Source organism: Dipodomys merriami, unplaced genomic scaffold, assembly GCF_024711535.1.
Source record: "Dipodomys merriami isolate MVZ:Mamm:240054 unplaced genomic scaffold, mDipMer1.0.p SCAF_1, whole genome shotgun sequence".
NCBI classification, from domain to species: Eukaryota; Metazoa; Chordata; class Mammalia; order Rodentia; family Heteromyidae; genus Dipodomys; species Dipodomys merriami.
Window position 1 is genome coordinate 111,985,340 of NW_027202270.1, and position 12,929 is coordinate 111,998,268.

The 12,929-nt window shown below is 32.1% G+C and overlaps 1 protein-coding gene across 5 annotated transcripts in view; it reads right to left on the minus strand.

Moving 5' to 3' along the window:
• Positions 1–4,458: 4,458 nt before the first annotated feature.
• Mdga2 (MAM domain containing glycosylphosphatidylinositol anchor 2) overlaps positions 4,459–12,929 on the minus strand; it is a 715,677-nt gene continuing 707,206 nt past the window's right edge. For 4 of the 5 annotated variants that reach the window (XM_070027506.1, XM_070027497.1, XM_070027487.1 and 1 more), the window contains 2 exons: positions 11,951–12,056; positions 4,459–8,642 (listed from right to left, as the gene is read on the minus strand). In XM_070027506.1, coding sequence (XP_069883607.1) covers positions 8,554–8,642; positions 11,951–12,056 — 195 coding nt within the window. In that variant the 3' untranslated portion in view covers positions 4,459–8,553. The remainder of the gene's footprint in view (positions 8,643–11,950; positions 12,057–12,929) is intronic. The other variant, XR_011373061.1, reaches the window with a different exon arrangement.

The window sequence follows — 12,929 nt, forward strand, 5'->3', positions numbered from 1 at the left end:
TTTGCAAATATGTTTATTGCAATTAATTACTTTTCACTTGTTTGATTCAAATGCATTATTTTTCTCTTTTCGTGTGTGTGTGTGTGTGTGTGTGTGTGTGTGTGTGTGTTTGTGTGTGTGTGTACACATGTGCCTGTGTGTGCACATGTGAACGAATACCAGTCCTGGGGCTTGAACTCAGGGTCTGTGTGCTGTCACAGACTTTCCTACCCGGGTTGGCTAGCTCTTGGGTCTCTACCAAATACACTTGATAATAAAAAAACTTCTACTTTCTACTGAACACTAAAGTATTTATTTTATTGTGGTATTCATTTTCTGTATCTAGTCAGTGTTTATCTCATGATGACCCACTGTTGGTTTCTCTTTACAGTCTCTACTACTCTGTTGTTTGAGCCTGTGTATGCCTGCTACACCTGACAAACTCATATCTCTTTCATTCTGCCAAATAATTCTGCAGTGAGTATGTAATCAGACAGATTTTCTTAAATAAAGGCTTAAATAAAATAGCTGATATAATTATAAATGATGACATAATTTAATAATTTTGTTCCCCCATTCCAATTTGACCTCTCTGAAGCAGGATAGCAGGATATTATAAGTGGTGATATCTTGCAATCACAAAAAAGAACTTCTTATTTTTAGTAGTATGTGAAATAATGGTTTATATCTTGGTAAAGTGTGAAATGTCTATAAAATCACATGGCTCTTCTAAGGCCTGTTTCTCTTTCTTGTATTTTAGTTCCTACAAATAAGTCCAATTTTCAGTTAGAAAAGTGGTGTCAATTAATACATATTACTCCAGAGCACTAAGAAATCTTATGTTTGTCTTAGAGAACATTTGTAATGTGAAATAAGTCTAAATGGAGAAGGAATGTAGAAGCAAGAAGGAATGGATAAGATGAGTAAGGAATTGAAGTCCCTAGTAGAGGATGCTGATTCAGAATGGCTGACCTCTAATGCCCTCAATATTACTGCACGCAATGGCCATTTGGATAAATGCAAATTCCAGTTCAATCTTGTATATGATATAAAAACCTAAACCAATGAAAAAGGGAAGAACCTTGTTTATTTCATTATAAAGTAAGCACTACTTATTTTTTCATTTACTTTAGGCATTCATACATGGTGAGACCAAAGGAGGATACTCTTAGGCATGAGGTCTGTGTGTGCATCTGATCATACAAAATAGTATTTATTGAAATGAAATCTAGGAAATAAAAACAAGAGGTTTCATTTTTGCTGTTTTTCTTTTCTTTCTTTTAGTCTTGTTTGTTTGTCTTTTGGAGAGGTCCTTTGAAGAGGTACGGAAATAGAGGAACAAAGGATTAAAAATGCAGCAATAGTAGTCACTGGACACTGTTGAAATGAACTATACAACTTGTTGGTGGAATGGGAAGGAAAAAATGGGAAAAGCAATGGAACGGGTGACATTGTGTAAAAACAAATGTATTCTTTGCCTGACTTATGTAGCTGTAACCCCTTTGATTTTAGCATTTTAAAATAAAACAAAAATATTGTGTGAACACATCATTTTCTCTTATGTTCAGTGGCAGGTCACAAATTGTGTTAATTTTGGAAATTAAAATATATAAATCAAACTCAAATGAAATAAAAATAATAAAAATTAAGTCATCTCTTCAGCACTTTTTCCAATATAGAAAATTAATTTCTCTCTCACTATATTTTTCTCTTAATTTTGCTAAAATATAGGCCAGACCTAAATGTCTTATTTTTAGAACTTGGTTTTAAAATCCAAATTGTTTTATAACTGAAAACAGTTGTATGTATAAGTATTCTATATTTCAAGTTTAGAGACAAGTCAAACACAAAGACACATATACTACAATAAACAGTTTGAATTTAGTTAGAGTTCATATGAGATTTGTAGCATAAAAATTAGCATAATAGATCATACTTATTAATTGTTGTTAGAACAGTGATTCTTTAACACATTATTCCTATGTATAATACTGTTATCTATCATAAACACACAAAATTAGTGTAGTTTTATTCAGGTAAACCACATAACTTTTCTTGAAAATTCAGTAGCAACATTTGCTCTTTTATTATGAAATAATCTTTTCTGTTAAACTACAAAATGCCAGAAAATTGTATTTAAAATGCTTCATGTGTTGCTCCAGTTGAATTCTATTTTTTCTCATTACACAGATAGATCTTCTACCCAGAAAATTTCCTTGACGTTATAAGTGAAAGATGGAAGTCCTGCATATTTTTCTAAGCTCTTTGAATAAGTTCTTCTATACATATATCTCATTGGTTAATTCAATAGTAATTCATTTTGTATTCACCACAGAACCCAGATTTACCACTTACCCTCATCCTATAGTTTACTGAAGCTATAAGAGATACAGCTTTGCCATGGTGAAGCTTAGAATTTCAGGAACAGATATTCATGTTAACAACACTTATTAAGTACTGATGGAAACAAAACTATGGATAGTCCTTGCTTTGACTATTGCACTTCAATGACTTATAAAAAATAAACCATAATTTATTATCTACAGAGCAGTGGAAGAGGGATTGATTTTAATAGATTTTAATGTTAATTTGATGTTAATTATGCCTGTAATTCCAAAACTTTATGCATATATTTAAGGTTTTAATACTAAAGATAAAACATCAAGTTAAATATACCAGGAGCCAGAAATCAGTGAATTTTTTTTACAGTCCCATTTAAACTTTGAGTTACATAACTGTAACTGTCCCTAAAAAATATGGGATTAAATTTATCCTTCTGAATAACATCAGCACCACCAAACTTCAGTTATTTCCCAATCCATAGAGAAGCATAGTGTTATTAACTTGAGTCATAATTCTTAAATCACATCCATTCAGGAAGATTTTAATGCCTATTGTTTAACACAGTCATATAAATGGTCCCTCACAAAGGATGTACAAATCAACACATAACTTAATGGGCTAATTGTGCTCACTGCAGTGTTGAGTCTATAAAAGCTTCTTAAGAGTGGCATAAATGATGGCATTTTCATTTTAAATTGCAAATGTAATTGCCATCTAAGTACCTTTTTGTTTCTAACTTAATTGCTTATTGACAGCAGAAATTCCCCCAAAACACTAATAGAATATTTAACATAATTTCATTTATTGAAAAAAATCAAGGGAAAATAACATACAGCTATCTGAAACTAGATAGCAAACAGAAAATATCAAAAGCAAATTAAGTTAATCTGAACTTTGTGATCTCAAATGTAATTAATTTAACACAATGGGTATATGCTTAAATTCATACATTTAAGTATACGGGCAAGACTCAAGAAATAAAAATGATAGCCTGGAAATCCAGGACAACAATTAGGAGTAAGACAAAAACAAAACAGTCAAGCTAATCCCTATGTCATAGAATTTCCCATCAATTCATTGAAATAAAAGAATACATTGCAGCTCAACTCATGGAAAATTAGTACAATGAAATGAAATTCATTCAGTTGTAAATATTCCCTTGAGAAAACTATTGCAGTTTATATCCAGAGTTTAACCTCTGCCTGAATCCAAATTTTGAATTCTGGTTACTTAACCTCAATATACTTAACATGGGTGCAGGGTAATGAAATTGTTACTCACAACTTATTGATCTTACATTAGTATAGATTATTAAAAAAATCCATATATAAACATATGGATTATTTCTCTCTTTAATTCTCATTTCTGTTCCTAAACAGATATAATCATATGAGGAATAGATCCTGACTTAAGAGATTTCTTATTTCACTTTCAAGTCTTCACATCTTTCCTTTTCAGTAACAACATAGATGTTTATTTATATACATTATGGATATTTAGCAAAGACTTTATATCATCCTTGAAAAATTTGCTGGTCATTTCATGTTTGCTTTTCTCCAACTTCAAAGTAGTAAAATCCAGACATTATTTTTAAAAAAAACTCTAAGAAAATGAATTAAACTAGTTAGCCACAAAGGGAACACTTTAGGAAAAGAAAGAGCTTGGGATTGACCTTATAATTTTATTGTTTTCACAGAAAATGCAATAACTCCTCATTGACATCAACTGTCCATTTGTAAAAAAAAAAGTATTCCTTCTGCTTTGTTGAGATGAAAATGAAGAAATTAGTAAAGCAGACATAAACAGGAAGCAAATGTATGGAAGCCGGTTTAAATTTTTCCAGTTTAAATAGCTGTTGAGTGGCCCAGATCTTTGGAAGGCACATTTAAAAAAAGTTTTGTGATAAAGTTTATTCAACACAATCCTTTAAAATCATTCTATCAAAATCAGATCAATCTGTCACCATCTTTCAAATTACTAACTAAAACATACAAATAAAAATTGATCATGAAAAATACTGTAGCCAGTTTTACAGTCAAGTACAGAATTAAATGAATTAATTGTTCTGCAAATTACATATTTCATTGACAGATAATTTTATTATAAACTTTTTAAAATAAAAATGCATGTTCGGTGAAAAGTTAGTACAGCTGTAATTTGTATTTTATCATATCTTAAAATATAAAATAAAAATGGGATTATTAATTTTTACTATTAAGTACATGATATAACTATCTGGGGTCTATTACTAATTCTTATAATTATAATTCATTGCCATGCCAGAGTCAATTCTATGACACATGAGAAATAAAATACCATTTGTTTTATGTCAGTTGCATGACACTGTCATGCACAATGCATCTTTCAGTTGTATTAAAGAAAATGGAATGGAATGTAAATGATTTTAACAGTACAGGGAGTTACATGGAATCAGAAAATATTTTAACAAGGGATAGACAGCAGATTGTAATTTGTGATGGAACTATGAAGTTAGTTACCGGGAGGAAAAAACCCCACAAAATACACAAAGAAAAAAACAGACAAATGAGTTATTATGTATGCAAGAAAAAACTTAGATTCAGGTAAGAAAAAAACTCAGATGTTTTTAAAGGAAAAATTAAGATTATTTTAAAATACTGCACAATCCATAATATAAATCCTACAATTATGATAGGATAATACTTTTGGTATCAGTTAAGGTTAACTGAAAAGCAGTAATATTGGGCATTATCTGGCACTTTGGGCAACTTTAGTGAATTAAGTAAATTTAATTCTATCTTAAGATGCCATAGATTTCTGGAGTACGCTTAATATATTGCTACCCAGAAATGATGCCAATCATGATTAATATAGGCCTGATTGTAGAAATGTAAAATGTAGAGAAACAAACATCATTAAAATGATGAAACATTGATGGCAATCCTAATAAACTGGAATAAATTACTGGCAGTAGGAATTATATGGTATATTATCCCTCCGAGAAAACCAAAAGCTCCACTGCAACTTGACATTCCAGAGAGGAACAATGACAGATATGGTTGGTATTCATGATTAAAATGGAAAAGGAGGAATCTGTTAATGGATTTAAGTCATAGTAAATACACCAAAATTAGGGAAGGATTTGCCACAAGAGATGTTTTAGGGTTTTCATTATTGTTCTCAGTAATGTTAAGGAGGGGGCAAGTTAAAACAACTTATATTTCATTCATATGAATCATTTAAAATTCTCTGCATTTTTATTCACTACTTTCAATTAAAGTGACTGAACATTTGGTCTGAAGTAAAAAACACTGATTCCAACAAGTTGCTCATGTATATAAATGACCCAGAATGTAAGTTGAGATATGTATTTCATTACCATCTCAATAAATCTGATTTCTTTTTCCCTTCAGCTTTTATTCTTCACAATCATCTACATTTTCTTAAAAATTTAATGAAAATTAACTTTGAGGTACCAGCCAGTTCTCATGAGTTACTGAAGTGTACGTATTCTTACGTGAGAGAGTTTAGAAAAAAGTTTAGTATTTTATAAATGCTAAATAGTACAACTGAAATTGCAGTACCTTCTTTGTGCAGGATTACTTAGACAAAAAAAGGGAATTTAATTCTTTTCCTAGAAAGGACACATGTATATTAAAATATTTTGAATTTAAGGATTTTCTTAGATTTGTTTTTGAGCAAAATCCTCAGTCAAATCACCTGAAAGATAATTGAAACAAGGAAATGAGGTAATCCTTTTATATTTAAAAGAGTTTTTTGATATTATGGTCAATGGCAGTACCATTGGGGAAAGAAGAGAAGTGACTTAGTTATCTGATATATGAGATAGTGATTAACTGATGTAAAATTGAAGTCTGGGTGAAGGGAGATTTTTGCAAATGCTAAGCACAGTACCCAATATTATTTACTTTACTCTCTTTGGTTTGATAAAATAGATAATTGACTTTGAAATTTGAAAAACATATTCAACAGGACTGATTCAATTCAGATAACATAATATTCATTTACTGGGTTTAGTTCAATCCTATGTCTACATAGGCATTCCTATGTGTCCCCTTTTGAACTATGAAAATATACATTAAATTTCCAGTTTATATTTGTTTCATATTTTACCTAAAAAGGTATATTTTACACGTATTACAAATATAGGAGAGTGCATCAGAGAGTTTCTATTAAAATTTGTTCCTATAGACAATAAGGTGTATGAAGCAGTGAAAAATTATTCCATGGTGAACATAACCAGTAAATTCTTTAGCTAATTTTAGTGATCAGTGAACATTGTTCAACAAACACACATACCGCTTGTCATACCTTACCTGGAAAGAGGCTTTATTGAACATAGCTGTAAAATCATATTTTAAATTGAATTATTGAATTTGCACAAACATTTCTACAGATTTGTTTTTAAAAAAATCAAGCTTTGTCATTTTCCACTACATTTTGTTGTGCTTTTTATATTGATTCGCAAATGTTATAATTTAATACGTATATCCCAATTAATTGCATAATCACTTTTTTTAATCCTGGGGTGTTGAGAGAACACATAGTAATCATAGTAATAATAATAATCTTTAGACAAAAGTCTTTTTAAATGAAGTTAAAAGCTGAGATAATTTAAGGAAAAGATTTTCAAATTTTTCATAACCAACAGGTTTAAGTGAAATTTTACAATGCATTTGAAAACTGGCTGGTTAAAGGTATGATTTGTCCTCAGGTAGCTCAAAATCATTTTTACAGATTTTTGTTTTTTTGTAAAAGTGTTTTCTTTAATCGTGGTAAAATAATAAAATAATATTTCACAATTTGCACAGTCTGACTAAAGGGCAGAGGCATATTACCCTCGGTGTTTAGAATAAAGCCAGATTAATCAGGCCCAGTTCCGCTGAAGAGTTTGTATGCACTGCAAATCACAAACATTTTCTTGTTCCCTCTCAAGCTAGGGCCGATTTCATTTCAAATGGAGGTTAGAGTTTAAAAAAAATTAAAAAAATCACTTTTGAGTTTTACCACCTTCTGCGCTAATGGTTATCTTAACAATCTTTTGCTCTGGTTGACCCATTTAACAACCTGGAAGAAATAAGAGTTGCTTCCATGTCTGGTCTCAATGGAAGTTACTTTCTAATGGACAATAAGCCGAAAGGCCATGGCTGTCTAGGAAGTGAAACAACACATCTCTTGTCTGCATGGGCTTACGCAGTAGCTTCCGTCCTCTTTTCTTCAGAAGCAGCTTTGTTGTCTTGCCTGTGGTTTGCACATGTAGGCTTTGTAGTTAGTTTACAAAATAGTTATTTTTCTTTTTACACAAACCACTGTTAGCAGTGCAAGCTTCTGAGTTGAGAATTATTCAGGCTTGTTTCATTGAAGGCACTTGGTTTCCATGGCAATTTATAAAAGATGGTGGTTTGGTTTCTTCATTGGAACAGATGACAGTAGTTTGGGTGTTCAAGTGGCCACAAGCAAACTCCGATAAGCCTGTGTAATATGTAAGCCCAGGTTTACCGTCCTGGATAGTAGTGCATGCAAAAAGAGCACACAGTTATCTAGCTTAGCCATGGGAGCAAAATAATAATAACAATAATAATAGTAATAGTAATAATTAATAATAGTAATCATAAAAATAAAGGAGGGTGGGGTGGGGAGGAACATAAATGTTTTAAATAATATTTAGTTGGGGTTATTTTCGAGGAAGGGTAACAGCCAAAGGTAAAAGGGCCTTACATTTATTTAATTCTCTATGCAAAACCTTCTCGAAAGGAAAATAAATGCCAGCTCTTCACGTACCCTGTTTACAGTGAGGTTTTTGTTGGCAGGCCATTAGGTTTCCATGGTAACAAGCAAACTATTCATTTGAAACAAAACCAGCCATGACTTTGTGCTTTGACGAGGATTTCTATAGCTCTTTTTTTTCCTTTTTTTTTCTTTTTAATTTTTTTAATTTTTTTTTCCAGAGTTCAACCAGATGATGCTGTATTCTTTTTAGCCACAAAGCACCTGTATGTCTCTTCTCTACTCAGGTCAAGATTATCTTTATATGAAGTTTGGAATAAGTTATACTTCCATGATATCTTTTCTTATTTTCAATCTCCAGTGCTTAAAAAAATGTGTTTTTATTATTTTAGAGTCAGTAGTCAGTGGAGGAATCTTTGGTAGTTTGTTTATTCAATGTCCATTTACAAAGACTCTTTCTTCATGCCAGGGCCTGGTGCCTTTACAGCCTCTGCCAGAATAAGGTCACCTTCGAGGACTTAAGATAGAGATGAGAACAATAACTGGGAAAAGCCATAAGTGAACTAAAATCCCAACAGCACCATCAACAGAATCTAGAGAAAAAGAAAACAAATGACAAAAAGTGATAAAGAAATAAGCAAACGAGAGTAAGCATTCCAAGTAGCTATTAATGAGACAAGTTAAGTGAATGAGAAATTTAATCAATGGAACACATGTGGTTAGCTAGTTGACAAAAGGAAATTCTTCACAGATTTTCAATTGATGTCATAAAAATACTTATTTGGACTCTATTCACGTGGGTCCATGTTTGAGCTCAGTCTCACAGTTTTGGTAGTTCTGTGAAAATAGACATGTGGGGAAAGTTCTCCAAAATGTTTGTTTTTTCTTTTTCTTTTTCAAAATGCCATAAATATATAAGCTTAAAGACAGAGAGAAAATTCAATGCTTGATGCAAATTGAAAACGAATGGTTATTATTAGGGAAATTCACTGTTATAACCAAGTAATACAGGATATTATTTATACATTATGTGATAAATTTTCCCTTGAGCATTTAGAAGTGACATGAAATTCAATGTAGCTAAAGGATAATTTCCTCCAATCAGCCTGGAGTTTCCTAATCTAGGTGATGCTTCAGTAAAGCTTCCTGTCTTGGTTGATTCTCTTAGAAAATGGATGTATCCTATCTTAGATTACTAACACAAATATAGCTGATAAGATATAAGGTTTCAGTGTACAAAATACTTTCAGCTATAGGCTGGTGGAACATATCTATAATCCTACCTACTCAGGAGACTGAGATCTGAGGATAGAGCAGAATCTTATCACTGATTAACAGGCAAAAAGATGGAGGTGGAGATATGGTAGAGCATTGAGAATGCCAGGATTTATCTAAAAAGCTAAGGTAGGGGTTGGGAAGGTGGTTCAGAGGTAGAGTGCTTGCCTCGCATACATGAGGCCCTGGGTTCGATTCCTCAGCACCACATAAGCAGAAAAACCTGGAAGTGGCACTGTGGCTCAAGTGGTAGAGTGCTAGCCTTGAGCTGAAGAGCTGAGGGACAGCACCCAGGCCCCGAGTTCAGGCCCCACGACCAACCAAAAATAAGAATAAAAAGAGTAAAAAGCTAAGGAAGAGTGCAAGGCCATGAATTCAAGACCCAGTATCAGCACAGGAAAAAAAAATAATTCTTACAAAGGGGAAAACCTAAGCAAAACATAAAACCTCAGCTTTTAATGCATCATTCACTGCCTGGGAAAAAATTTAAAAAGAGCTTTTGACTTTCAGGTTGGACTGCACTTAGAAATTCACATTACTTTAATATTCATCAATCAAAATATAATCATCAACATGAACTTAATAAATAAGAATTAGAGACAACTACAACATAATGCTTTCTCATAGCAAATGGAATTGTTTTGTTCGGATTGGAATCTATTCCCAGTTTTCTGGAAAGAAATAAAAGTGTCACCATTCACATAAATCTTATGCAAAACAGACATGATTCTCTTGATTTACTAGATTAAGAAAAATGATGAGGAGAATGTTTTATCTACTCTGTGATGATGGAGTGCCAATGGGCTTTCATAGACATTTCACTGTGAAGTTTTACTGTTTTGGTTTTCTCCTTCTGGAAAGTTTAATTCAATTTACTGAACTTAATTTGTAATAATTTTTCAGTGATTACAGTTGAAAATGTATAATCTGTGTGAAGTGGTAACTGTATTCAATGAATATAATTTCCACTCAGTGAAGAGAAATTCAGAGGAAACCACAATCTTCTCTAAGGAGAATGCTTTTATTTTTCTGTGCATTAGATAACTTGCTACTTTCCTGAAGTAAAATGAGCCAGACTCAGGAAGAAGATTTTACTGTATAGTTTAAATGCTAAATTTAATGACAAGAAACTATGAGTAAAAATGCCTCATTGTTACATACAATCTTAGTTTTTGTTTTTTCACAATGCTAAAGAATGGAGTCAATTCAGTTCATAGTAGAGCAATCACTGGGCAGTAGAAGAAATTTGACTTTCAACATTTAGACTGACATAATTTCACACTAAATATACAAAGTTAACAAAGACTTTGATTTGCTCTAGGCTCATACAACATGGATTTTCTTGTTTCTGTATATGTTGAATTATTGATGAGCTATTAGTGTACATTTAGCTTGATTGCTCTCTCTTTATAAAATAACCACAAAATTGATGCTATCAGATGGGCCTTATGAAAATCCTTGTTGGAGCAAGTTTTAATAGGAATAGCTTCACATATATGACTCAAATGTATAATTTGAAGATGAGGATTTTGGGAAGCAACTTCAAACATAATTCTAATGTTATTTGTCATTTTTATACTTCTGTTGAAAAAAATGCAACTGTGGTGAGTGCTAATAAAAATACTTAATGGTCTTAGGAATCCAGAAGATTAAAACCAATGTAAAAATGAAATCCCCAATTATTAAACCAGATTGTAGTGTAGATAGGAGATAAATTATATCAGGGAAAACTATAGAGCTATTCCATTAATTAATATGTTTAATAAGTTTCTTCATGTTTGTGCTGGTACTAGAGTTCAACTCAGGGCCTCTCACAGACTTTCTCATTCCAGTTGGTTTCAAATCACAGTCCTTAGAATTCAGCCTTCTGAGTAGCTGGAATTATAGGCATGGGCAATGGGTGCCCAGCTACTATATTGCGTGTGTGTGTGTGTGTGTGTGTGTGTGTGTGTGTGTGTGTGTGTGTGTGTGTGTGTGTGTGTGTGTGTGTGTGTGTGTGTGTGTGTGTGTGTGTGTGTGTGTTCTAAGGCTTGAGCTCAGGGCCTGAGCTTTTTTGCTCAAGATCAGTGCTCCACCACTTGAGGCACCGCTCCACTTGAGCTTTTTGGGTTTGTATGTTTGTTTTTGGTTATAAATTAGAAAAAGAGTCTCACAGACTTCCCTGTGCAAGCTGGCTTTGAACTGCAATCCTTAGTTCTTAGCCTCTTGAGTAACTGAGGAAACAGACATGAGTCACTGGCACCCAGCTAGAGTTCTTTTGTAAAACAAAGATTGTATCTGTTATATTTAAACTATTTGGAAAAAAAGCTAAGTGGTTTACCTAAGTTATATGAAATATACATATATTTTAGTAAAAGTTTTGAAAACTCTAAAATAAATAGTGTAAGGTAAAGTATTTTAATCTTATCTAGAAAAATCACAGGGCATTTTCTTCAAACATATTGCATCAACATTGTTATTTTCTTTGTCCAAATATGAGTACAATGTATTATTTAAAAATACAGTTAAGGTCTAAAAACATTTCAAAAGTAGCTTTGACTATTAAATTAGAACCTGATGTAGCAGTAGTAGTTGTATTCCTGTAACATCATATCACACGAAACCAATGCCAAGAAAGAAGGCTTACTCTTAGTTGTTAAGTCTTGTTTTGCACATTCGCCTTCTGCGATGGATACATCGTCGATGGCGATGTCACCTTCTATGCCAGGGCCGCGGATACCTTCAAATATGAGCTACAAACACGAATGAGACACATCTAAATGTGGAGCTTTGGTTTGGAGATGAATGTCTATAAAGAAACTGAAGAGACAAATGTAAACTCTTCAAAAACCCTACCCCCCATTTTTATTTTTGATGCATACACAGTTTTATTTACCAAAACCTCAAACTTTCCTAACATAATTGAAAATAGTAATCTCAGTGCAGTATTGACTTTCATCAGAGACTATGTGATTTGAAAATTGAAACTAATTTTAATTAAACCAAATGATAAAGCAACTATAAGTGCTTATAGTTGCAATTCTCAGATGTAAGAAAACCTGAATGAGGTTGCTTTGTTTACAGTGGCTTTATGTTTATTTGCTGACAACCTGTCACAACAGTTTGCTATTTCTGACTTATTTGTATCTTTTCCAAATAGATTGAAAATCTCTTCATGTTCCCTAAATTCTCCTTAAGACTTAACTCTATGGTCTCATTTTTGATAACTTATTTTGTATATTTTGAAGATATTTATGAGTATATTTATGTTGACTATGTAAGGGTAAACCTTTGGATTTCTAGTATTTATGAGAGAATGGGCATTAAAAGACTAAGAGAGCATTAAAAGACGAAGAGACTGAAATAATACTGCCTTTATTACTAAATTTGGTAAATAATAGCAATAGAAGCATAATTTGCATTTTTTGTTTCATTTTTAAACAAATAGGCTTTTTAGAATTTTCTCTATATACTAAATAATTCCTTGCTTGCATCAAAATGACTTAATTTTGCTATTAAGAGGTAAAGTATGTACTTAGTGGTTTTTATTCCCAGAGAAATTTCAAAATAAAATAATAATTAGGTTTTTTCTAAAGAAAAATAATTTAATAGAGAATTTTTTCTAA